The sequence below is a fragment of the Sceloporus occidentalis genome, unplaced genomic scaffold (assembly GCF_023333645.1).
Source record: "Sceloporus occidentalis isolate IW3139 unplaced genomic scaffold, rSceOcc1.0.p SCAF_3, whole genome shotgun sequence".
Classification (NCBI taxonomy): Eukaryota; Metazoa; Chordata; class Lepidosauria; order Squamata; family Phrynosomatidae; genus Sceloporus; species Sceloporus occidentalis.
The window spans coordinates 119223436-119250923 of record NW_028316983.1 but is presented as its reverse complement, the minus strand read 5'-3'; the positions used below and the strand labels follow the sequence as shown (position 1 = coordinate 119250923).

At 42.4% G+C, this 27488-nt stretch overlaps 1 protein-coding gene across 1 annotated transcript in view; it reads right to left on the bottom strand.

The window, feature by feature from the left end:
* LOC149316634 (astrotactin-1) overlaps positions 1-27488 on the bottom strand; it is a 260561-nt gene that overhangs the window by 50184 nt on the left and 182889 nt on the right. Inside the window, exons 12-16 of the mRNA XM_089518325.1 lie at positions 16006-16172; positions 14928-15122; positions 13534-13661; positions 8648-8752; positions 7890-8078 (exon numbers count right to left, since the gene is read on the bottom strand). Coding sequence (XP_089374451.1) covers positions 7890-8078; positions 8648-8752; positions 13534-13661; positions 14928-15122; positions 16006-16172 — 784 coding nt within the window. The remainder of the gene's footprint in view (positions 1-7889; positions 8079-8647; positions 8753-13533; positions 13662-14927; positions 15123-16005; positions 16173-27488) is intronic.

Here is a 27488-nt window from a genome sequence, read left to right as displayed (position 1 = left end):
CCTACCCATTCTCAACAGTGAAGGGGATACATGCACACACCCACATGGACTGTGGAGGGCAAATCCTAAGCAAGACAAGGGTGTCAGGCTACAGTTCCATGTGACCAAAGAATCACAAATAGTCTGGCTTTAAATCACAGACTAGCAAAACCATCTAATCTGAATTCAGGATACTAAAATCCATAAAGTAGGCTTGCACAACGTACAGTCCATACAATCCACAGGATTGTACAATCCACAGGATTCTGGGCAGCCTGAGAGGATGTGGAATGACTTCAATAATTAATTAATCAATAATTAGTTAAAATCTATCTGTGGCCTGAAGAAGTTTAGCCTATTTTAATTTTGGCCCCTTCCTATGGCCAAGTTGTGCAGGTCTGCTACAGAGCATCCCTGACAGATTACATCAGTCCAATCTTTGATGATGTTTGGACTTCATCAATCTCCATCAAGAATTTAGAGTCCTTGTGAAGCCCTACTAGACTTCAGGCCTTGTAGTGGTGAGGTAGTTGCTGGTTTTCCAGACCGCTAAAAATAAAAGGTATTACAATGTAGAAACAAGCAATCTATGGATTGTCCATCCTCTGTTACAGTTTATCCTCAAAATAAGACTGTGAGATAAGCTAAGGACAAAGATTATCACTAACTGAAAGGTACTGACTGAGTTTCAGAGCTAAATCAGGATATAACTCTAGGTCTTGCCACTCCAGGGTTGATACTACATTGGTTTTCAAATAAGAGGAATCACTGCAAGTCATCAAGCTCTTGATAAGAGGCAAACTCTGGAGATCATTGTTCATAATGGAGATCACAGAAATCTTCACTGTTCTGAAATGGCAGGATTGTGTGTGTTGTTTAATTTGCCTTTAGATTTATTTTTATTAGTTTTTGGTATGAACAGTCTAATTTATAAATTTATAAATTTATAATTATAATTTATAATTTATAATCAAAATACTATACAATCAAAGTGAGAAGAAGAAAAATGAAGAAAAGAAAGATAGAATAGAAAAGAAAAGGAGAATAAGAAAAAGTCATACAACTAATACACAGAAATACTCTATACCATCCCCAATCATGACTGTGATGAAAAGAAAATTGAAAAAGAGGGGGGGGGGGTGTTATTATATCATTACAAATCCAACTAAATAATCCTACAAAATTACTAATAACCATAGCCACATATTATTACATCATTAAATTCATTTGCTCAAAAATCCATAGGTGGTTTCCAATCTTTCAAGAAGTCTTCAGTTTCCTTGTCCTTTAAAATCCACGTTAATTTGGTCATTTGGGTTAACTCACCAATCTTTATGATGCATTCTTCCATTGTTGGTGCTTCAGTCTCTTTTGAGAAAACAATATTCTTGTTCTTGCCATATAATATCTTGGTTGTTAATTTGTGTAATATGCTTTTTAAACTGTGTAAATTATTCTTAATTGTTTTAAATAAAATTTAAATTGTTTTAAACTGTTTTAATCTCTATATAATGCTGAGATCCTGTGATATAGGCCAGGATAAGAATATTGTGTTTTACACACACACACACACACACACACACACCCCAACATTGCCAACTTTGCCCAATACAAGGACCCAATTCTGTGCCCCTGAAGTTTAAAAAGTACTTCTTCGCACAGTATTTAAACTACAGAATTAATTTACTGTGACCCACATCACAGACTGTAGTGACTGACACCAATCTGAACAGTTTTAAGAGTCAATTAGTCAAATTCATGGAGGACAAGGCTATCAATGGCTGCTTGTCATGATGGATAAACATTACCATCAGAATCAGAGGCAGTAAGCCCCTCAGCATCAGCTGCTGAAGAACATGATCACCCAATGTACTCACATTCCAACTTCCTTTTTTCACAGGCCATTGAGGGATCAGAATTCTGGGACAGGGTGGTCCTTTTGTTAGGTCCAGCACAGTTATTCTTAGAGGACTGGAATGCACAGCACAACAGCCCCCACCTAGCCCTATTTTTCAAAATCTGAACTGGCAGTGAAATACAGTGGGCCCTCTCCATACACAGGGATCTGTTCTGGATCCCTCCACATATGGAGAAAAACGTGTACGCTCTAGCACCATTGGCTGCAATGGGGGAGCACTTCCATGCTTGGCGTCAAGCCAAAAGAACTGAGGGGGTGTGCCAACCCTTGCTGAGAAAAATGGGGGGGAGGTCCAAAAAAAGAAAAGGAGAGCAAGGCTGGATGTCATGTTGAGGAAGGAGCAAGCTTGTTTTCTGCTGCTCCAGAGAATAGGACCCAGAACAATTGATACAAGCTACAGGAAAAGAGATTCCACCTCAACATTAGGAGGAAGTAATAGTAAGAGCTGTCCGACGGTGGAACACACTCCCTCGGAGTATAATAGAGTCTCCTTCCTTGGAGGCCTTTAAACAGAGGCTGGATAACCATCTGTTGGGTATGTTTTGATTGTGATTTCCTGCATGGCAGGTGGTTGGACTGGATGGCCTTTGTGGTCTCTTCCAACTCTATGATTCTATGATTCATTCCAGGGCATCCATGTGCATGTCTTAGAACAAAACAATGGGTGAATTGGAATCTACTGGCAAATCTTAGGGTAACTGGCAATGAACAGGCAAGGGTTTCTGACTGTCAGCTGCCAGTACCTCCAATTAGGCTGCTGAAACGAAGCAAGTCAGGAGTGGTTTTGTTCATTGGTTTGTTTGTTTTCGTGTGAAAGGGGTGTAGGTTTAATTCCAACACAAAACAAATTCTCACACTGAAAATACATTCAGATGTCTCTTATTCCTCAAATCTCTCTACATGGCTTCTCAAGTCCTGGACACAGAGCCACAGAAACACACACTCTCTCTCCTGATTCTAGCTGGTGGACCTACAGATTCTAGTCAAAAATAAAGCAGATCCTACAAATATGGAATCTGGCCAGCACTGACTGTGAAGACAAATGAGAAGGGGGAATAGAGGGGAAGAAGGCATGGCTGGGAGTGATATGGCCATCAATCACAACCTAGAGAATAATCTGATATTTGGCTACTGAGGGTGTATTGGGCTGCACAAAAGAAGAGACGGGTGTAAATGTAAATGAATTTAAAAAATATTGCCCTCCTTTTCTGGCTCTATTTTTTTTCTCAGTCAGGAGGAGGGGGTGAAGGTGGTGTGACTTGAGGTCAGAAAAAGGGAATGAGGAGGGACAACAATCAGGAAAAAGGGGTCAGCTGTGTGTGTGAGGGAGGGGGGGCTGAATTCCCCTAGAGACTGTTCTAAAAGCTTGGAGCCCCTGACACTGTGCTGCTCACTATTCTGACTGCTGGCCCAGGCCAATCTGGTCCTGGGGAGGTCCCCAGTAACTCTACTCTAGTTCCACCCCTGGTGTCCAGAACAAAAGAGTGGATCAAATAATTTTGAGCAGTGCTGAGTCCAGTAGCAATATTTTGAGTCTACGACAGATTATGCTCCTCTTTATAAATTTAGGATGGCACTTCATCACAATATCACACCACTGGCTCATAGTCAATTTGTCAGCTACTATAACCCTTAAATCCTTCTTGGCAACAGTACTGCCTTGCCAGTTATATACAGATTTTGTATTTCGATCCCCCCGCCATCCCCCTGCTGCCCTGTATAACATTTTACATTGATTTGTCCTTGTTCTAGGATGTCTCTATGACATCCCAAATCACAAAATTAAGTGGCATAGAGGGGATAACTCATCAATTCTACCTGCAATGCAGGATTGCTCACCTTCCCCTGTGCAGGCAAGCTGGCAATCAATTTCATTCACATCTTTAGAAATTGGATTATTAAAAAAGAAAGTTCCAGGAACAAGAATAAGCCAAAATATTTCCTGAACAGAAATTACCAAGAGTATGGAAAAGGTGAAGAGTTGCCATAATAGTTATTTGAGGCTCTGTTGGTCAATGAATACAATTCACTCGGGCACACTCCTATGCTTGTCTCACTAGTTATGAATGGGAGATGCACAAGATTAATTTCAATGGAGCAAATACAGAAGAAGACCCAAGTGAATTAGCTAAGCCTCCTACTTTTAGGCCAAGAACTTCCAGAAGAGCAATTCTCAGTTCTGCAACATACATTTGATTGCCCCTGAGACTGACTCATTTCCAGATCAACTCATTTCAGTTATTCAGAGACAAAAGATGCTTTCTGTTCTCCATTAACTTATGTAAGAAGCCTACCAGCCTTATATAGGCTTGTAAGATCCCTGGATGACAAAAAGAGCAAGGGACCGAAGGGAAGTTAAAAAAAAAAATCTGTTCTAAGTTCTTATAAGGAAGGCTGGGGTATAACTGAACTAACAATAATATAATAACAACATGGAGGTGAGGAGGAAGAGACAGAATATACATCATCATCATCATCATCATCATCATCATCATCATCATGTTTCTAAGCCCACACTATCAAGATGTCAGTTCTGGGGACCTCATTTTGAGCAAGATACATTCAAGTGGGAGAAGGTTCAGAGAATGACAAGGATGATACAAGGTATGGAGAACTAAATATATAAAGAAAGGTTGAGGGAGTTGGACGTGTTCATGGGTGTGTTCAGCCTGATAAAGAGAAGACTAAGGAGTGACATAACTGTACTTTTCAAATGCCTCAAGGGCTGTTACAGAGAGGAAAGGGCAGGCTTGTTCTCTGCTACCTCAGAGGATAGAACTACATGTAATGGACTGATGCTACAGAAGCAAAGATTTCAATCGAACATTAGAAAGGCCTTCCTGACATAAGAGCTATTTGACAATTGGAACTAATTGTTTAGATAGATAGTAGGGTCTCTTTCTTTGGACATCTTCAAAAAGAGGCTGGATAGCTACCTGCTGGGGATGCTCCAGCTGGAGATCATGCACTGAGTAGGTAGCAGGCTGGACTTGATAACCCATGAGGCCCCTACCAACTCTATGATTCCATTCTAAAAAGCTGACTCAAGCCTCTTACAGATGTACAAACGGTGAATGTACATCTGAATCACATCTCTCTCACCCACTAATTCTTTGGCCCCAAGCTCACATTAATAATCATTTTAACTTTTCTGTATCTTTATTGATAAGATATTTAGATACATAACTTACTATAGAAAGATATAATTGGTTTAACATAAATTAAAACAAGAAAAAATACAGTAACAAACAATAATAAGAAACAGTAATATTTTGCATGTATACAGGGCTTCACACACATACTAATCCTAATCCTTACACTAACAATGTCAAGGAGGTAAACATTATCATCTCCATGTGAATCCCACAAAAGCTTATGTTGAAACAAATTGTTTAGTCTTACAGATGTCACAAGACTCCTTACTTCTTTTTGATATGTGGACTAAGGCAGAGAAATAGTGGCTTAGAAAAATAGAATCATAGGTTTAGGCTTGCTTAAGGCTATCAAATAATTTCATGTCAGAGGTTATATTTGAGACAGAGACCTCTTACTTTGAGCTCACTAGTCATGAGTACCAGCATGGTTTAGTGGTTTGAGTGTTGGACTAGGACTCTGGAGATCAGGGTTCAAATCGCTACTCAGCCATGAAAATCCACTGGGTGAACGTGAGCAAATCATACTCTCTCAGCCTCAGAGGAAGGCAATAGTATACCCCCTCTGAACAAACCCTGTGATGGGGTTGCCACAAATAGGAAAAAACTTGAAGGTGCACCACCACCACCACCACAAAGACAACTTTTAAACCTTAATGCTTACAGTAGTTCTTCACTGGGACTATTGCCAACCTAATCATTTTGACAACCCTGACTGTTACTGCCCAGGGTTAAGAACCCTGGACCTGTAGATGTTGATGAACTACTACTACTACTACTACTTTCCTCCTTTGCTATTTGTCATGCTTACAGAGTCTAACACAGTGGTCTCCAAACTTTTTTGGGCTACCACCCTCTTTCATCTTCAGTGACAACCCTACCCACCCATGTGTATTTCTTGATATTAAGTCTACTGTTCTACTGCACAACCAATCTTGGTTGCTGTTCCCTTTGCCACGTGGTCATCCTGGGAGCAGCAGCTAAGTAGCTGGCTGAGCAGTGACTGAAAAGCCTCTTGCCTGTACCAGCTTTGTGGCAGAGGCATCACTAGGTGGCATAGGGTGCATCAAGTGATACCATAAGTGGGATGACACCACTATCACCACCCTAGTAACGCGACTGTTGTCTGCTTTTTGGAAGAAATAGGCTGTAGGATTAATGTACTTTGTAAGACACAAAGAGCTCAACAGAAGAGAAGATGTTGCCAGATAGGTCTGCCCACTGAGCTGGACTTTCTGGGCTTCTCCATCCTCCTGGTATGGCCTGGCTCCATCCGTGAGAAAGGGAGAAGTAGGAAGGAGAATCAAGGAGCCAGTGAGTGTGAGGAAGATTTCTGTCTGTCATGGACACAAGAGCCTCCAGTTTTGGGAGTGGAGTGCAAAACGAATGTAGGGATTCTTTCTCTTCTTAACTCCCAAAGCAGAAGTCAACCCTGTTTCTTGCTTTGGGAGCTGGACACTGCTGTCTCCCTTTTACACACTACCCTCCTGCTTTGGAATTAAGAGGAGGAACAATCCATGACTTCCTCCTGTACTACAACCCTGAAGGTGGAGGCTGCTGTCTCCCAGCCTAAGAGCAGCTTTCTGCTTTGGGAGTTAGAAGGAGTAAGAATCCCTGGACACCTCCTGCATCCCTCATGAAGCTGAAGTCTCTTGTATGAATGGGAGACAGCAGCCTCCAGCTTCAGGAATTAGACTGCTGGTTCCCCTCATTTTTCTTGTGCACTAATACTTTTAGAACTTCCCTGCTACTCCTTTTCCTCTCACGACCCCCGATTGCCCCCCTTTCCCCTCACTGTCCCCCTGGATCTTTCCACCATCCCCAGGAGAGGCATACCACCCACTTTGGGAATCACTAGGAACAGGAACTGGACTCCAACTTTATCTAGAGGACCACATGTTTCCTATCTTGTAGTGCCCACTGGCTTGTACAAAAGCTGCCTAAAACTGAAATATCAGAAAGAACTCTAGCTATGAAACCTACAACCCATTTTCGTTTGGGATCCTGACTCTGAACAAATTGTCCACCCTAGGTCTTATCCAGAGGAACAGCCTCCTCACCTGTCTGAAAGTATTTAACTGGCTACTTACATCAAAGCTCTTCCATCTTTTAATGCACAGGTTCTTTAAAGATGACCTGGGGGCATGATTGCCATTTTACAGATGAGATACACTGAGACAGAATTATTATTATTTTTTTAAAAAAATCAAAATTAAGGTCTCAAAGGCAGCCTTTGCAAAATGTGCCAGCTCATTCCTTATCAGAACAGCTTTCTTTTTAGAGGGAAGTAGTATCAGTTTCACTGTGCTCTGAAATTCCTGTTAGTCTCTTACTCCCTTTTTGCTGTATCGTCTTTCCATGTTTTGCAAACCCATGCGGAATTCAACAAATCCTCCTGAGTAACAAAACTTTTTTTTCAAAATAAAAACCAAGTTTCTAAGGAAAGGCAGTTTATTGACAAGGCAGGTGTTCAGAAATCACAGGGTTCTATGCACGGCTTTTATAACCTGCACAGCCCTCCCCCTCCTCTCCCGCCACATAATATTTTCCACCCAGCAAAGCTCAGTACTTTCTGCCCTTCAATTGTTTTCCTTCCTTTCATGCCCTTTATGACCCATGAGAGCTCTTAAAACACAAATACTGCAATCAAAATTTATTATGCACTTTAAGCAACCTTTTGCAAATAATGTAGTATACATAATTTATTCCGTATGCAGAAATTCCTGGCAATAGAAGACTGTCAGCCCAATTCCACAGCACCTCCACACCAGTGATATCTATCTTCATCTACAGGTGTGTGTTGCCTCTTAAAGAAAGCAAAAGATGTCACTTCCCCCTACCTTTGCTGATGTCTTCATATTCCAGCCAGAGCTGCTTCTGGACCTGCTTGTTGGGATACCAAATAGAACAGGACTCCTCAAAACCATAGATGGCTTCCTGTATATAATGATTGCCAAAGTGGTCCAGCAGAGCCACAAAATCTGCCCGGGATGTGGCACCATCCAAAGAATGAAGGGCATTGCCAAAAGCTGCAGAGGGCACAGGTACAAATTGCAACAAATTAAGACGGTGGGCAGATGGCTGTAGAGACAAAGCATGCAGGAGAAACCAACATATGGAATAGTTGCTTTTGTCAGAATACAACTCCCAGAAACCCACAGCTACCAAGGTCTCAGAGAAACTTCTCACTTGAAAATGCATGGATTCTCTGGTTAGATCAAATCAAGTTCCACACAGTTTTCTTTTTCTAAAAGTATATGAACAAAGGAATTAGTCCATATTCAGTTGCCAGGTCTGAGAATATAGCCCAAAATGTCAGCCAGAGCTTCAAAAAAATTACATTTTTGGACTATAACTCTGACACCCTCCAAGTTAGCATATGTACTGCCCCCTACTGGAAGTAGGATACTCAAAGCTGTAGGCCAAAAAATTCTGGCATTGCAATTCTTCTAACCCTCCCATTCAGGTTTGCAGAAAGTGAGGGCGTAGTAATGCCAGGCTCAACTCCCTTCCCTGACAAATCCATCCTTAACCCTCACTATCTGAATTGCAGTTGATATTGCAATCTCAGCCATTCCCAAGGCTAAGCAGAACTTACATTGGGAGGTAGTCAGCTGGTTGAGCCGGACATGGTACATGACAGAGCGCACTTTCCAGTGTTGCAGCAGGGGGTATCCAGACACCTCACTGAAATTCACCATCCCTGTGATAGAAATGGTAGGCAAACATGTCTTTATCACAAGGGGGAGGCAGGTAAAATCTGTAGAAGAACCTAATAGAATTCCAATTCCACCCCACGATGCAATCTGGTTTGGATATACACCCAGTGTTATAATGGAGCCAGGGCTCACAGGGTCAAAGCACACAGACTTTTTAATTAGCAGGCATCAATAGTTAGGTGATGTGTAAACTCTAAGTCTTATTACTGACTACCTTATATTAATAGCCATTAAGGTGCTGGATGAATCTCACATTTTGAAATTAAGACTGCTGTATCATACATTGCAAGTTTGACTGGAGAAAAGCATGTAAGAACTGAAGAAGATTCTGTTGAAACAACGTCATATTCTTCCAGAGTGATCATATCAGTTCTATTTTTGATTTCTTATGCCATCCATACGGCCTTTTCCATGCTCTTTATAATTCAATATGCTCCATTTGGACATTAAATACGGTGAACATCATATACCAATTGTCTATGTTTGTTCCAATCTTGATTATCACTCTTTGTTATTGCTGTATTTAGCTTGTGAATGATCATATTGTTGACACATAGCTTGTGTTTTCTAGCAGATTTTGTTGGCAATTATTAAGTTATGTACCTAGAAGATGCATGTTTTTAATACAATTGCAAGGTGTATTCATTTTCATATAATGTAGTAATAGTGGGGAAGAAGGGGTGTTGTCAGCAACTCTACGTTGCCAGCAAACCCTGTTGTAATACAAAGCACAGTAGTGGTGGTGGTGGTGAGGAGCCTGGTCATCTCACTATTTTATGACTGTCAGATGATCTTAATACATTGAGTATTATGCTACACATTTCTGCATGCATGCCTGCATCCATACAAACACACAGACACACATTATACAGTATTTTGCTCATTCCCCCTCCCCCCCATCCAAAGCATTTGAATCATCATTCTCTCCTTCAACAACAAAATTGTTAAAACTATCCCTCATCCAAAACCAAGCCTTGGGGCCAATCGAATTCATATTAGATTGAGACATGCAATGCTCTCTTTCTGTAAAGTTGCTGGGTGTTGACAGAGGAACAAATATGTACATTTCATGTCTGGTGCATACATGCCATTCTGACAAAAACCTGTGAGCTGCAACACATGAGAACTTGGGTTATAGTTCATGGGTTTTTCAAGACAAAATACATGCTGCTTACAGAAAACAATAGATTTTTTCCTTGAATCTAAACTCTTTATCACATATGGAGCAAAAGCAGAACCAGAGAGGAGACTGCCCTTACATGGAAAACACACACACCATAATCCACTATTTGACACTCATGCCACCTCCATTCCAGATCTCCTGGGTTAGCTTCCTTCAGTCCCTCTGAGACTCTGCTTACCTCTTGGACTTTACAAACCTTGTTTCTGAGCCAAGGAAAGCAATAGTGTGCTACATAATGGCCAATTACTTTCATTCAATTTCCCAAGTGACAATAGCCCAAATTGCTTTTAAGCAGCCGAACTGGCCAATACGCTTAATTCAAGAAGACGCCTAATTAAATGTGGCAAAGACAGCAAGAAATGCAGAGACAGGTGTAGGAGGAGGGAAAAGGATGAGCAATGGCAACACAGGAGGTCTTTTTTTCCTTCAGAGCAGGGAAGAGAAACACTAATTATACCAAAGAAAGGTCTATGGGTCAGCAACTCTTCATTAATTAAAAACACAACTTAAAAGGAGTTTGCTTATGCTTGTTCCTCTTCTCTAGCCTAGTCTTCACTTCTGAAGATAACAAGCTTCCCCTCTTTCTCTCCCTCCCCTGCCTTTTTTTTTTTCCTGCTGTAAGGCCAGTCCCAAAGGCACGGCCCCACAGTGTTAATTTCTCTACTAATTACATTTTTAATGAGCTGTCCTCTCCATGCACAGCAGACTGAGCATTTTAAAATGTGCTCCCATGAGCAAATTGTAGCCTTAGCTTATGCCAAGGGGTGTGGATGTAGGTGGGGAGGTGTCTCATAAAGGCCAGCTGCAGGGGGAAGATAAAGGGGATGACTGAGGGTGAAAATTGTTGAGAACCTCGAGCTAAAGTTAAAAGCATAGAGACCATGAGCACTGTGCTCACACCATACAGCCTTCAGTTCTCTCATTCACAGTCTATACTGTCTCGATACTGCCTCTCCATTTACCACCACCCCCACCCCCCGATCTCTATTTGCAGCATCACAATGAAGTGGAAGTCTTTAAAGAGAGACTGGATGATCATCTGTCAGGTAGGCATTGATTGAGAGTTCCTGCATGGCAGGGGGGTTGGACTGGATTATCCTTGTGGTCTCTTCCAACTCCATGATTCTATTATTCTAACCTCAATCCTGAATCAGCACTGGGTCATCCTATGGCAGCATTCCAGAGCTTGAAAAAGATACAGTAGCCTCTCCCAATTCACGGGGGATCCATTCTGGACCCCTTTGCAAAAATGATGATTCGCACATATTCGAGTCCCATAGAAAAAAAATGGGCCTCGCACGCAGGAGCGCACCACAATTTATTAATGGGCACTTGTCCCTCCCGTGAAGAGCAAGACCACAGATTCCAAGTCCGTGAAAAGGGAGGGACAACTGTACTTACAGCTCCCAGGATCCATTAGCGAAAAGGGCCAGTGGCAATGTGGTCAAATATCTATTTTAAACTCAACAAGGCTCTGAATGCCATGTCTTCTGGTGCTACCACTGTAAACTCTCTATAAACCCATTCAACAACTGATCTGTATACGGTATGTGTGCGAGTGCAATGCACCAACACACACACACTCTCACATCCAAGGCAGAATGGGTGTGGCAAAGCCACAAAACTATGCTCAGAAGTAAAAAAGGTATTATGTGCTTCAATTTGCACAAGTATCTTATTTGATTATTTTATACAACTAATGTTAAGTATGAAATATTTTTGAAGCAACATGCTCCAACATACTCTACTACTACATAAACAAGACAGCAGGTAAGATCATCTTGCACAGGTTAAAATACATTGGACATACACCAATAAAACTTCCACTTCTGAATGTTCTTTTGAGACTTTGGCGCGTTACAGACCGCCCCTTTGGGGGGGCCTGTAGGCACTGCTTTCCCAGAGCAGCAGCCTCCGAGGCCCCGATCCACCGCTTTCCAGGCCGCGGGGAAGCAGCAAAAGGCCGCTTCCCCGCGGCCTGGAAAGGGGTGTCCTTGGGGCTTTATGCCCCAAGGACACCCGATGGCAGCGGGGAGGAGGAGAAAGGGGCCTTTCTCCCTTGCGTCACTGGCGCAGCTGTCTAAAGGCTGCGCCAGCGATGCAAATCGCGGAAGGAGCTCCGTTTCTATGCGCCCTCGCGCAGTACAAAGACATCACGGCTGCGCCGCTCCGTTTGGAGGCGGCATGTTCGTGACGTCGTAATGGTGGCCCCTATGTGTATAGGGCGCCGCCATTTGGTATGCCCTGGGGACGTACTAGGGTTAGGTGCGTGCGTAAGGCCCATCCTAACAGACCACTATACCAGCATAAAGTACCAAGGGAATTCCAGCCACTGTTATTACCAGCAGGGACAATTTTGAAACTAATAACAAGGTGATTCTACTACTCCTTCCCACTTTATACAACTCCAACATCCCCACACCCTCCAGGACCTTGCTGGTGTCCTCATTCCACGCTGCTAGCCAGCAAACGTCTCTCCCTTACATTCTGGGTGCTTGATCCACAAATAGGCCAATTACATAGCAAGGGGTGGGCAAATAGGTGTGGCCTAGGATGGCACATGCTAGACACTGGAGGGCCACACACACACTGCCTCCCCCATTTAAAAACCTGTAAGATGCCATGCTTCAGGCCATATATTTCATCCAGACAATGGCTTTTTCCATGATAAAACTACCCACCACCCTCTCAAGGGTGCAGGGGCATTCTGAGTAAAAAAAAAAAAACCTTTAAAAAAATAACAGGAAGTGGCGGGCTATTGAGGAGTTGAATATGGCTCACTGACTGAATGTTCTCCACTCCTAGTTTCCCTAGAGAGTGTGAGCTACCACCAAGTATGCCTAGTATAGACAAAGGATTTCTGTGCAGGACCTGGGGGAATTTGCTCCCAAGGAGCTGCAATACTGCAGTATTTACAGCCCCTTCCTACCTTCAATATATCAAGAGTGGAGACTGGGGTTCTTTTCAATTGCATTCAGTGACGTCAGCTCCCAGCATATTAAAGTTACTATCGCAGAAGTGATTATGGGGAGAGAGAAAAAGAGGTCTGCCTTACTCAGCACCTCAGCTCCCTTATGTGCATTCAGAGTAATGCCTGATCTGCTTATTTTAGTGAATAAAACCAGCTTTTATTTCCTTTTTTAAAAAGCCCTCTGATCATCATTCAGGAGGACACAAGTAAAGTTCCGAAAGAAAGGATGGAACTACTTACTTCCTCAGGCTTATTTTCTTCAGTGATTTATATTGTCACTGAAGTGTAATGAAATGTGCAAACAGAACACTGAATCTCTCTCTCTCTCTCTCAGCTACCCATTGCATATTTACCAAACACATACTTTCCTAAAATTAATCTAAAGTCTCTTTCTTATAAAAAAAAGTTTATCAAGGACAGAGGGAGAATGCACAGACAAATTTTGTAGTGTTATTTTCTAATGTTGTTCTTCACATTTGTAAAATTTCTTCAAACTGGCTAACAATATAAGCTTGGCACAGTTTTAGAGGTCCCTCAGTTTAGGCTTGAAACTGCCTAGTTGGAGAAGAGACAAAAGATGAACAGGCAAGGACTGGACTGGAATCACCTACCAGTTAGAAAATCTGGGTCAGGGGTTGGCTCAGAGAGTTCCTCTTGGCACTGGTTCTCTAGTGGAACAGTGGCCAGCACTAGCCCATCTGGTAGGCGCTGTTCCAACCCACGGGCAAAGTTATTCTGCCTGGAGAAAAAAGGAAAAAGAGACAGAGGGGACGGGATGGGATGTGAGAAAAGAGAAGATGTTCCAGCACATACAAATGGAAAAGGTCAATTCAAAATACCCTGATGGGTGAGGTACATCCCTCTCTACAGCAATACAGACAACACAATTCACTATAAAATCTGCTATGCAGGCCATGCAGGTCCAAGGCTGCCAAGAGGACCAAGTCCCTGAATTTTGTTCCTGTCCTTAGCTCCGTAGTTAAGCACTGCACAGGTGGAGGGGAAAGGGTCTTCAAAGGGCACTTGTTGTAACTTCATGAAACCAAACACTTTTGCTTGTTCAGTATCCCATCTTTGATCACTGTTGACAAAAGCTCATGGGGCTCCCCTTAAAGCTCACAAAAAGAAAGGAAAGGAAGCTGAATCTATTTCAAAGGCTGCTCTGCTCTTCAACAAACCATCTACACTCATGACAATGTGCATGAATTCCAAGGTATTTGTCTAAGGCCACTGCAGTGTTAAGATGATTTGCTTCCAATGAAAACTTTCCCCTCTCAAAGCTGTTTTCCTCATAATAAAATAAAATAAATTTATTCCAACATACTCTCATGTTTCCTCTAGCTGCACTTTAGGAAGCTTGAGCCCAATAAATTTTCTAGAACCGATTCAAGCATCCCAAATGTTCTCTACATTTCTGTCCTCATCAGTGGATGATTTTCTGCAAGACACTCGTCTGTAGCAAGCAGAAAGGAACCTGTGCAGAGAACAAGACTCATGGACCCTTTCCCTTCTGCTCCTCTGGTATATGCAAGGAGAAATACACCAGAATTCAGTTTTACTTTAACAGATTCCTAACTTTCAATAATGAATCAAATCTAGACAATGCATGACTTGCAATTAATTTTATGTAACTTCTGGTCAATTGCTAAACAAGCCAGCTACAAACAATAGGTTGTTTTATTGGTATTTTACAAATCAGAGTTCATGTTAAAGCATTATTCCTAGCTTGTATGTTTAGCACCCTTCTTGGCTCTGTGGAAGTGAAGTGAGGAGCATGTGGCCCCAAGACTGTTCTCACCTTTCTCCCTCAGCATGTTACACTAAACCGTATTTCATCATTATGTGTGGCTCCTGCCACTGTGGCATTTCAGACTGTAAATGGTTGTCTGTTTAGTTGATTCTGTGAAAACACCACATACACATATGCCATTCTGCAGAAACAACTAACAAGAACAGGCCTAGGAAGCAGGAGAATGGGAAAGTATTGTTCTGCTACCACCATCACCTGAATGTGCCCTTTAGCACCTGCCCAGTTGCCACTTCATGTGTTTGATTGTTGTAGCCATAGAACATCTCTCCAAAGAGAGTTTGGTTCATGGGCAGCTCTCGGCTTTCTTCACAGTCACCACCGTCTGGACAGGATTCTGAAATTAACTGGCATGACCGCCCATCTACACTCAGCTTGTAATCTTCAATGCATCTGTCAAGAAAGTGAATGAAAGGAAAATTATTAAAATTGACTATAGGACTCAGAGGGCAAACATGTCCCGCCTGGGAGGCTACACCAATACTTTCAGGAGCTGCACAGTGAAATGCCATACAGACTCTTTGGCAAATGAAGCTTAAATTAATATTGTAGGTCTAACTCAGTGTTTTCCAGATTTTTAACCTCAATACAAACCCTTCCTCACTGATCTTTCTGTAATCGATTCTGGGGCATGCCTTACAGGACCTCTTTGACCTCAGATGTGCTGGACTACAACTCTCACAGTCCCCTGTCAATTCTGCCAGTGCTTCTTCTGGCTCTGAATGATGCAGATTGTAGTCCAACACATCTCAGAGATGCCATAGTATACCAAAACTATACTATCAGTTAGCACAGAAAGTGGCAAATACATACAAACTGATTCAATTTTAGAAATTCTCTTGGACAAATTGTAATATGGACCAGCATGCAGGGCAAGGGAAACTCACACAACACTAACTGAATAGGAAATCTGTGCCTCCTAAAGAACAGAGCATTCTGTCAAGGAGAGCCTAACCTCTTTAGTATGCAATCCAGTCCTGTCTCCCCGTGTCAAGGGGCATAGCCAGCAAGTTTAGAAAATATTCTATCAACACTGTACTATCAGTTGGATTTTTATATTAACAAAGAAGACCAGTAGTAACTAAAAAGAAGTGCTAGAAAGGAACTCTGAAGTAGCAAAAAAATAGCTATGAGTGGTATATAGTCTGGCCATGCTAATATGGGAGTGGGGTGGGGAAAGGTTTAAGCACAGCCAGACCAATAAATACCCAAAAGCTTAACAAAAACAGCTCTATTTTCCTGGAAGGCACTGCAGAGAACTGTTTGCATAACTCACCCACAGAACATGAGAATATTGTATAAAACAGGATCTTCTGGCAAAGGCACCATCTGTTGAAGACAGAGCTGCTCGCAGCCACCATTGAATCCATCTGAACAATCCACCCCAATGTGGCGATCATAGCAGCCAGTCCCATCCTTCATGGGGCTGAGACCAGGTGGGCACTGGCAGGACAGAAAGCACAAAAGCACAAGCCAATTTAGAGAGAACTGATGTGAAAAAGTGCAGAGCCCTTGCATGGGTTTTCACTCATTGTCACAAAATTGTATTCATGACACAGAATACCATAACTGCATCTCCACTGGATGTGTTCCAACAATAACTGTCTATAAAACAAACAAACAAAAAATCAAAACACTAACCCACTGCATCTCCTATCTGGATATTACATAGCATTTTGAGAAAAACTTAGAATACCACTATTTCATACTTGCTGAAAAACAACATTTATGTTTCTTTCCGTTGTGGGGATAATTTCTCTTCTCCGCCTCTTCTACCTTCTCTTCTACAAAATATTTCTACATTACTATCCTCACTAGGAGCTCATACTCTCCACTCCAACCTTTTCCTAATTGTAACATTTCATTGTGCTTATCTCTGTAGTATCTGCAACACTACTCATCCTTTCCTCTCACAGGATACAGCTGAGTCTCTTGCCCCCTATCATTATTCATCTCACCTGTTTCAGCACTTTTTTGCTTAACCTTCTCACCTCTTCTCTTAGCCCTGGATATTGTATTCCCCTTAACCTCGGTGTTATGGCCCTATTGTATATCTGTTGTTTGGATACTTGCTCCTGTGTGTCCCATAGGGCAGAGAGGATGCTCTGAAATTTAACAGCTGGATGGCTAAATCTGTGTCCCAACACTCTTCCAGACTTCTAATTTCCTCACAGACCTCTGGGGACTAGGGGTGTGTTCCTGGTTCCTAGAAACAGGACAATGCCAGAATGAAATTTTGAGACCAGAGATGGGGAACCTGTGATTAAGGATGGGAATGTTTTTGTTTTGCTGCACCTTCACCCACATTATTTTTCTTTCTGTTTCACATCAAGTTGTAAGGCTTTTCTTTCTTTTCATTTGAAAATTTGTGCGTATTTTTGCATGCTTTTCCTAATACAATATGTACCATACTATTCACCATTTCTTCTCAAGAGATGTAGCTGAGTCTTTTGTACCCTGGTGGCACAGTGATTAAATGCTTGTACTGCAGCCACTTACTCACAAACCATAAGGTTGTGAGTTCAATCCCAGCCAAGTGGGCTCAAGCTCTACTCAGGCTTGCATCCTTTCAAATTTGCTAAAATGAGTACCCAGCTTGTTGGGACAATTAGCTTACACTTTGTAAACTTCTTAGGGAGTGCTTAAGTGCACTGATAAGTGGTATAGAAATGTACCTGATGCTATTGCTACCCTGCTACTAATCTTTACCTCAGGTGTTTCAGTGCTTTCTTTTCTCAACAACATCCCCCCCCCCCTTTAACACACATATTTCTACTCATTTTCTCACTGACTGAGGAGTTTGTGTGTGTTTCAGATTCACATTTTATTTTTACTTTGCACAATCACTCATGTAAAATTTGAAAAAAATGGGAGAAAAGGACATGACACCTATGGTTTCCTCCTGCTAACTGAAAACAAAAGGGCCTGGCCAATTTGTTCTGATAATCCACTAACTTGAATTTTTCCCCCATCCCTACCTATGATCCTTCAAATGTTGCTGGACTCCAATTCCAATCTGCCATAACCAACCTGGCTGATGGTCAGAAATAAGAAGAGTTGCAGTCCAATACTTGCAGGGTTGCAGACTCCCCATCTCTGTTAAAGGCTGATGCTCCCCTACTGTTTCCAGTCATTTCCTGGAGAATAATTGCTTGCAATGAAGTCTGAACTTTTTTTTGTATCTGAGTTCCCTGCAAAATGTCTTTGCTGTTGTTTACATGGTCACTCATCAAAAAGCCAAGTCAATAGCCCCTGATTGTCGAGAGACTATTTTCCAAACTTCCAAGTTTGTTTTAGCTTTCGACTCAGTCACTGAACTCATAAACAAGTCTGACTGAAGTGAATTAAAAGGCTACCCACTTGACTGGTAACAGTCTCAAGAATGTTTTTCCTTTAAAATGGAACACTTTGTAGAACATAGATGGAAGAGATGTATGGGCTGCTCTCCTTCCTTTTTCTTGTGTTTTGGCTCATGTGGTATTAACAGAGGATTTGTTCCTGCAACATTTTTCTCCTCGTGCTCCTGGTGACTGAAGCTCACGCAACATGTTACAGGTTGCTTGCTGACACTAATTCTGCAATTTCCAAAACAAACGGCCCCCTGTGGGCTCACAAGACTCTCATCCTGCCCCATGTTGCAATTCCCCCTCCAGTGCCAGCTGGAACACCGAAGCACAAGAGTACTTTAGGTGTTTTATGATGCTGGCACTCAACAAGCAGGCCCAGATGTTTGGGATGATGGCAAACGGGCAAATGAAGAGTTGGGGGACCCTGCCCAGCACCCATCCCCAGCACCATGCTTTCCCATCTGGTTGACCAGATGTACTGAAAAACACGGGGTAGGCAAGGGAGGTGTGATACTTGTCTATGTGTTTCTCTGATTTATTTGACTCCTTTGTGACCAGTGGAGCCTGCAGAACAGGACATACGGGCTTTGAAAAATTGAAGAACTTAACATAAATGCTTGGCAGAAGCGTTCTTGCACAACTCCCTCTTCATCTCTGTGGATCAGGTACAGAACCTGTGAACCTGTGATTTGCAAGGGAGAAACAATAAAAAGGCAACTGTGTCTTAGGAGATGCTGCCAATGCATTATCCTATCTCACTGATCAGTTCATGCAGGTTGTGCATCATACAATGTACATGTCTGTATGAGCAACAGTGCCTGCTTTGTTCCTGGTGGCTCCTGCCATAAACTTTCATTGGAATCCCATCCTTTTATTCAGGTGCAGCACTTAAACTCAGTATGAGGTACTATCAGGGTCCTAGTGCCTGCATCACACAAAGGAGATTTCATTGCTTTCTTGATCAGGACTTCTAGTGACTAAAGACCAGCAGGGCATTGCTTTGCACTTTGTTTCACTGATGACAAATGGATTGAAAGAATTCACCTGTACTTTATTACTGTTACCTTTGGCCAAAACAGAACACTGAGTTTTGGCTGTGGCAACCGCATGCCATGCCCCCAACCCAGCTTTTTCCGAGCACAAAAAGAAGCTGAAAAATGCTGTTCCTTTTTGAGCCAGCAAAAAAATGGCTTTCTACTGCCACCATGGCTTTGCAGAACTTCTGCGGCATGCGATGAATAAACACAGAACTACCTGAGCACTACCATGTGGTTGGGCAAGCAGTTGTGACGGATTGGGAATCAGAGCTCTGAGAGGGCAGCAGGTTTCTCTCATTCTCTGGCACCCATAGCTAAGCCCTGCACTGTGAATTTAGGTCTGGTTTTTCTTCATACTTCTCATAAGTATCCTCTTTCCTTAGAAATGTATCTGCTGCCATCATTCCCTCCTGCTATCATGCTGGAGGCTGAGATTGGTCCTTGTGGACTGATGGCAGCAGAACCTTCTTGTGGGATGGGAACCAATTAGGATGTTCCGTGCTGGAGACTTATAGAATATGAAATATTCATGAATACTCTAGGGAGGTTTTCTGGCTGATAGGGTTGGCAACTCCATTGAAGCTATGGACTCACTATGGAATGGAGAGATAGAAAGAGTTATTGACACACAACTGATCCAAGTGTCCTCTCTGCTGGGATAGAACCTGTAATCTTACCTGGTTTACAGAAGATCTACAGGCATCAAAACAGGTCAGATGACAGCTGAAGAACATGTGATGTAAGTTACAAAGCAAATCCAGCCCAACACAACATTTTGTAATGGCTACTATGTGGCAGTGAAGGAGGCTAATAAGTCACATATTGCCTCGGTATCTGCAGGGGGATCCGTTTCAGACCCCCCCCAGCAGATAACAAAATCCGTGCATGTTCAAGTCTGCTAGTACTCAATGGTGTGCAGCCACATGGCCGCACAACCATTGAGGACAATGGCACTTTGCCCCTCCCCAATGCCAGCCTTGCCGTTCTCACTGCAGCAGGCAACGGGGGGTACCACTTCTTCCTCCTCTTCCCCATCACCGCATCTCTTTCTCCCCCTCCTCCTACTTCACTCTTCCTCCTCTTCTCCTCCTCCACTTATCCCGTCACCGCTGCTGCAGCTCTTGCTCCTCCTCCTCCTCCTCTTACCTCGCCTTCTCTGCTTTTCTCATCGTCCTCTTCCCCTTCCATTGCACTGCCGCCACTTGTTTTCTTTTTCTTCCTCCTCTTCTCCTCTTCTCTAGTCTTCCTCCACCTTTTCCTTCCCCCTCCCCCTCCTCTTCCCCACATCCTCCACTTTCTCCTCCTCCTCTTAACCCCCTCTGTTGCCCTGCCACCGCTCATCCTCCTTTTCTTCCTCCTCCTCCTCTTCTCCACTCTTTCTTGTTCTCCTCCTCCTTCCTCCTCCTCCTCTGCCAACGCCACCCTCCCCCAGTGGGCTTGCCATCCTCATATGATCAAATCCGCAGATGGCAAGTCCATGGATACAGAAGGTGGACTGTACGGTCTAGCAGAATTGTTCTAGGTGATGAAGAGCTTGTTGCATCAGGCAAAAGAGGAACCCTTTGGCTGGAATCCTATTGGTGAAATATATTCACATAACTTGGGCTTATGTAAGAGAAGAAAGCAGACATTGCAGTGGCAAGTGTCTCCAGAGAGTGGGGACTGGCCCACTTTAGATGTTCTTAGGAAAAACAGATTATCCAGACCAGAAGTGGGGAAACTGCAGTCCATGTGCCACATGGAGCTCCCAGGGCTGTTTTTGAGGCACTCAAGGCATCCAGCATCTTCAATTTTGCTTTCAAATTCTATTCAAAATGTTCTCCATGCCCCCTCCTGAAGTTGACATCTGACTTACTTCCTGACTAAAACAACCCTAGCACACTTAAAAACAATGCAAAATTGTTACCCATACCCTAGGGGACCTTTAAATTATTTGCCTCAACACCTAAAAAACATGAATGGCTTGTATGAAAGGGTTATCCCCCTCCTACTACTGAGTAGGAGAGAGCACTCCTTGAGATCATCTTGAGAACAGTATTCACTGGGCTTTAAATAGGCAATGCCGTGCAAATAAGCACACCATACAGAAAAACAACAGGGCAACTACAAAATTCCAAAAATCTATTTTAGAGTAATGTGGCTGCATCTGTAGCCGGCACGAGAAAACAGACAAACAGTACCAGAAAACAAGCTCCCATCCACCTGTTTCTTTCATGTGCCATGTAAAATTAGGTATCATTAAGCCTAATTGACCTGTGCTGCCACAGGCAGTGGAATTATGGTGGCTGAAGCACAAGAAGAAAAGGTACCCAGTATGACACAGTGCTAGGATTAGTCTGAGCAGTGGGGCTTTGTCTAGCATTGCTACAGGCAGAGCAGAGAATGGAGGCAGCTGAGACAATAACAAGAGCACAAGCAACAGCAGTAGCAAGCCCCTATGGGAAAAGGGATGGGGCAGCTGATTGATGCATCAGAAACCACTACGGTGGCAGAAAGAGGATGTGGCCATGGGGCTGGGAGAGTTTGGGATTACCTTTGCCTTCAGGCTGGAAGGAAGCAAGAGACTATGACAGGTGAATCTTCTATATCAACCACAATACTTGGAAGACTTTGTAGATTGACCCCAGGGCCAGGAGAGCCATAATAACCACCTGGCCTGGGGAACTACTAACCAAAGGAGAAGTAGCAGCACCACTGCTCTCAAGCCCTGCAAACCACCCTAGACAGCAAAGTTTCCTTTCTGCTGGGATGCACACATGAGTAAGTATCAAGGTTTTTATTAAGGAGACAGACTATATGTGCCAAGCAGCTACTGGGCAGCACCAGTAGTGAAAGGTGACACTAGCAGAGGATCTCTCAGAGATGACAGTGGCACCACAGCTAATGCTTGTTAGTACTGTACAGAAGAAGGCACAGTAAAACCCCTATTGAAGTTTGTTTGTTTTTTAACCAAGGAAATCCTATGATGAGACAATGCAAGTAAAATAACAGATAATGTCAGGATACACTCAGCAAAATACTGGGGTAGTGCAGGGGACAACTACAAATAGCACTGTGGCTAATGATGCAACTGGACTCAAGCCAAAAGGATGTTCAGCTGTGGGCATGCTCAGAAGCAAAAGAAAGACTGAAGCTACACAACACATATTATAGAAACATGGAATGCAAGAAGGATGAGTCAGGGGAAGCTAGACATAGTAAAAGAAGAAATGGAACATATAAACATTGCAATACTTGGGGTGATTAAGATAAAGTATTTATACATTTGTTTTACTCAGAATGAGTAAAATGAAAAGTTAAGAAGAAATAGGATTTAGAGTGAAAAAAGATGTAGTTAAATCAAAGGGTACAATGCAAATTCCGATCCAATCATATCAATAAGATTTCAGGGAGAACCCATTAAGATTTCAGAGAAAACCCATAACCAAAGTTTATGCTCCAAACACAGAGGCAAAAAAGAAGAAATTCAAAGATTCTATGATGGAATTCAAGAGGAAATTGACCACACACCAGAACAGGTGTTTTTGTTAATCATAGGTGATCGGAATGCAAAAAGAGAAAAAAGGACAGAAAAGATGGTAGGAAATCTAGGCCTAGGATCAAGAAATGAGGCAAGAGAGCAACTGATTGAATTATGCAAAGCCAACAATTTGTTCACTGCAAACACATTTTTCAAGCAACCTAACAAGAAACTGTATACATGAACATAACCTGATGAACTATGTAGAAATCAAATAGACTAAAGGGCAAAACAGATGGGTGGCTTTGAGCAGCTGCTCTGCTTGTGATAGAGCCCTGATCGGCCCAGAACTGCAGTGACCAGATGGCCCACTCTGAAAGCAGGCCACCACCACGGTCCCAAACTGGCCACTAGCAAGGAGTGGAATTTCTCTGCTCCTTGTACTGGCAGCTTCAGGCCACCTTAGGCAGCCTCGGAACAGTTTCCGGCCAGGGCGGGGATGCACATCATCTGTATGCCTTGCCCCCAAAGTGGCCAGAAGTCACTTCTTTTGGCCCATGTGTTTCAGGCCCAGATAATTAGAAGCGAAAGATGGAGAAGCTACATTCTCTCTGCAAAAACAAGACCAGGACCACAGACCATGAACTATTAACAGCAAAAGTTAGAGTAAAGCTAAAGAAGAATAGTAAATCAACCACCATGCTGAAATACAACCTGAAGAACATCCCTGTAGAATGTAACGACAATGTGAAAATCAGATTTGCACTATTAAGCCAAATTGACCAAGATTCAGAAAAACTCTGTAATGAAGCCAGGGACATTTTCAGGAAGGAAAGCAGAAAGACACTATCTGTAGCAAAAAAGAAAAATACAGTCGGCCCTTCTTATACACGGATTTTTTTATACAAGGATTCAAGCATACATGGTTTGAAAATGTTCAAAAAAAAGTATAAATTTCAAATATCAAACCTTGATTTTCCTTTTTTTTTAAATAAGGGACACTATTTTGCTATGTCATTACATTTAATGGGACTTGAGCATACATAGATTTTGTTATACACGGGGGATCTTGGAACCAAACGCCAGCGTATAGCAAGGGTCCACTGTAAGCATCAGTCAATGACAGATGAAACTCTTCAAGCAGTTAATGATAGATGGGAAGCAAAAGTGAAAAATGACAGAAATAAGAATCAGAACCCTAAATATAACTGTTAGGTGACTTGTGGGTAGGAATGAAGAGAACCATTATAATAATCAATGTAGAGAACCAGATGATGGCAACAGAAAAAGGGAAAGCAAGAAATTTCTTCCACAGGCGATCAAAGGGATATTTAAACCAAGAGTGAGATGCTCTACAACCAGCAGAACACATTACATGACCAACTGCTTTATCACATTAGGGGGCAAACAGGATTTAAATGAGAGTTAACTACAGAAAACCAGGAAATGTTGTGTGATAAACATCAGGCATTTCCTGGTTTTCTCTAGTTTAACTCTCATTTTAATTCTGTTTGCTCCTTAATGTGATAAAGCAGCAAGCAGAAATAAAAAGATGATGCAAAACAATGTTCAGAAGAACTATACAAAGGAGAGGAAAGGATGACAGATTCATTCAAGCAAGAATTATATCAAGACAAACGTCCAGTCTTAGAAAGTTAAGTGGAAGCTGCATTTAGACCATTTGGGAGAAATAAATCGCGAGGAACAGATGACATACCAGTAGAGCTGACTCAGTCTGCTGAAGCAGAATCTACTTTAGTTTTAACTAAAATCCATCAACAAATATGGAAAACAAAACAATGGCCCACAGATTGGAAATGTTCAACATACATCTCAACACCCAAGAAACAGGATACCAAGTATTACAGTAACCAAAGGACCATTGCATTAATTTCCTTTGCAAGCATAGTAATGTTCAAAATTCTACAACAAAAGACTGTTAACATATATGGAGTGAGAAATTGCAGCTGTCCAAACTGGGTTCAGGAAAGGAAGAGTCACTAGGGATCATATTGCAAACATATGCTGGATAATACGCATGCCAAAGAATTTAAAAAGAAAATCAACCTGTGCCTTATAGACTATATAGCAAAATCTTTGTATAGATTACAAAAGCTATGGCTGTTGTGTGCCACAACATTTGATTATCCTGATGTGTAACCTGTATTGAGGACAAGAGGCTACTGTTAGAACAGAATATGGAGAATGGTTTCCAAACGGCAAGGGAGTCAGGCAAGGCTTCATTTTATCACCTTATTTGTTTAACTTGTATGCCAATAAATGTAATATGTAAAGCAAGATAAATTAACCATTACTGAAGAAAGTCAAGAAAGAAAGTGAAAAGGCAGATTTATGGTTGAACGTTAAATAAACAAAAATAATGACCATAGATAATTTACATAACTTTAAAGTAGATGATGAAGACATTGAAATAGTTCCAAGATTTTCCATACCTTGGCTCAATTAATAATCAGAATGGAGACTGGAAGTCTCTCATTCATAGGGTCGCCACAAGTCAAACTGAACTTGACGGCAGCTAATGACAACAACAAATTCTAATCACATAGTTGCTTTCAAGTGTTACCAGGGATAAAGGAATGGTTTCACAAGATTTGGCCCTGGTGGCAAAACAATTTACCTCTGTACATTTATGACATGTATAGCGGTATCAACAAGGTATGCAAATGCCTTGTCCCCATATGTCTGTTATATGAGTTGATGTTTCAGAATGGATTTTAATTTGTTCATTCTTATCACTGTTGTCTTAAAGGGATTATAATAAATGATTAGTAACTCTATTTGTGTATCGTCTGCTATGTATCTGCTCTGATGTAAGGACTATAACTTTCACTATGTTACATATTTATTATAGATATGTAAATTGTGAGCTTCTGAGTTCATGTATCTTTATGTGCAATTTTTTTAGATTTCTCAAGCCTGTGATGTTGCAGACACTGGAAATATATGTTGTGATTCTCTCTTTCTCACTCTTTAACACTGCTGCCACCTAAAATTCCCCTTCTACTACTGTCAGCAGTCATTCTAGAAGTATCTGTGTAGAAAGTGTTCCACCTGCCAATTCCCCCCCACCTCCATTCATTCCTCACACCTCTGTCTTTGGCAAGATTTTTTTCTCTCTGCACAGAACAGGTGTATAGGGACAATGCCAGTACAGAAGCATGTGAAACAGCTTCACAGAAAGTTTGGAGCAGATGGGTTGCTTTCCAGTTATCTCTCATGGGAAGCTTTGTGTAAAAGGGGGAGGGAGGTTATGGGTAAGTGAGATGGGGGCAGAGGTAGAAGAAGCAAAAATATGCCACTAAGGCCTGAGTATGCATTTCTAAGCAATAGGGCCTTTCAGATGCACAAAAATAGTAGGGAAGAAGGAACTGATTCTAAAGAGAGATACAGAATTGTGTATTAACCTTGATCCCATAACTATATAACAGACACAACAGAAATACCATGGCCAAACTTGTATGGAAATCTCTCCATCACAATCTAACCCAGAGGTGCCATGGCCAACGCCAGGGACATGTGAGCTTTTTGTAACTATATAAAAATGAAAGAAAAGCATTCTCCCAGATTGCACCAGGTGACACCACTGAAAGGGGGTGACACCCATGCAGCAGGGAGGGAGAGGGCCTGGTACCCCCTCCGTCCCATGCATGTTTACTTCAAAGTAAAGCCACACAGGGCAGAGAGTTGGGAGTGGGACCTTTCGGCTCTGCCCTGAAGCCCTGCCCCAGTTGACACCCTGGTGCAGGATGCCGCTGCATTTTCCATAAGCATGGAGACATTCTCTTTGTCACAAGTGCCTAGGAATACTCTCAGCTAATGTAATGAGGCTACATGTGAAAACACACTTTTGAAAGAAATTCTGGAACCAACACATTCTCCTTCTAGTCTCCTGGCTTTCATTCAGTGCACTAATCATGGCCTAGGAAGCTGTGTCTAATTTATCATTTTATTTAGGATAGTCATTTTTATGGCATTCTATAGCAGGAGCAGTTTGATGAGGGAAACAGCTAAGGAAAGCAGGGTATGTCCCCTCGCCATGTGTGCTGGTCTCAGTCCAGATAAGGGTGCAGATTCATACTTTAGATTAAGGGACAAAACAGATGGCCCGGTAAAGCAGCCTTCCAGGCAGCTTGTGAGTATGGCATTTACAAGCCGCATGCCCTCAATATGTCTGGAACCCGCTTTGGCCGATTAAATGGCAGCAGCTTCAAGATGCTCCAGGGGCATGGTGTTCACCGTATGTTGCTGGAGTGCCCAGAAGCTGTCCTGGGGCTGTGGCTTTTCCACTCCTATTAATAATTAATAATTTGTTTTATTTATATACCGCTATTCCAAAGATCATAGCGGTGAACAGCAAGTAAGCTAATCAGCAAGTAAGCTAATTTGCCCCCAACAGTCTGGGTCCTCATTTTAGCGACCTCGGAAGGATGCAAGCCTGAGTCGAGCTTGGGCCCTTTTGCTGGTCTTGAACTCGCAACCTTGTGGTTTTTGAGTGAATGGCTGCGCCGCCAGGGCAGCATCAGGGTGGATTGGGGCCACAACATGTGGTTGCTACAGTCCCAGGGTGACCTGCTCTAGGGCGGCCCCAATCTGCCCTTTTCAAGCTGTCTGTTTCAGCGGTACATTTTCTAAAAAAATTGCACTTGCATCATTAATTTTTAGCTTGCCCTTAGAGTGATAAACCTAGGCTGCCCTGGCAAAAATGTAAGACAGGCCTAAAGCTGGGGTATTACAGTGTAAGGAAGAACAAGTATCTCTTGGGCTGTTCTCTTTTCCAGAAGGAGTGTGTTTGCTCTTCCAAAATACCATGGGCATGTTCACACCAGAGTTTTACACAGTCTGATTTGGTGCTTTAGTACAAAAGTTGTGGGATCAGATCTTGAAAAACAAAGTC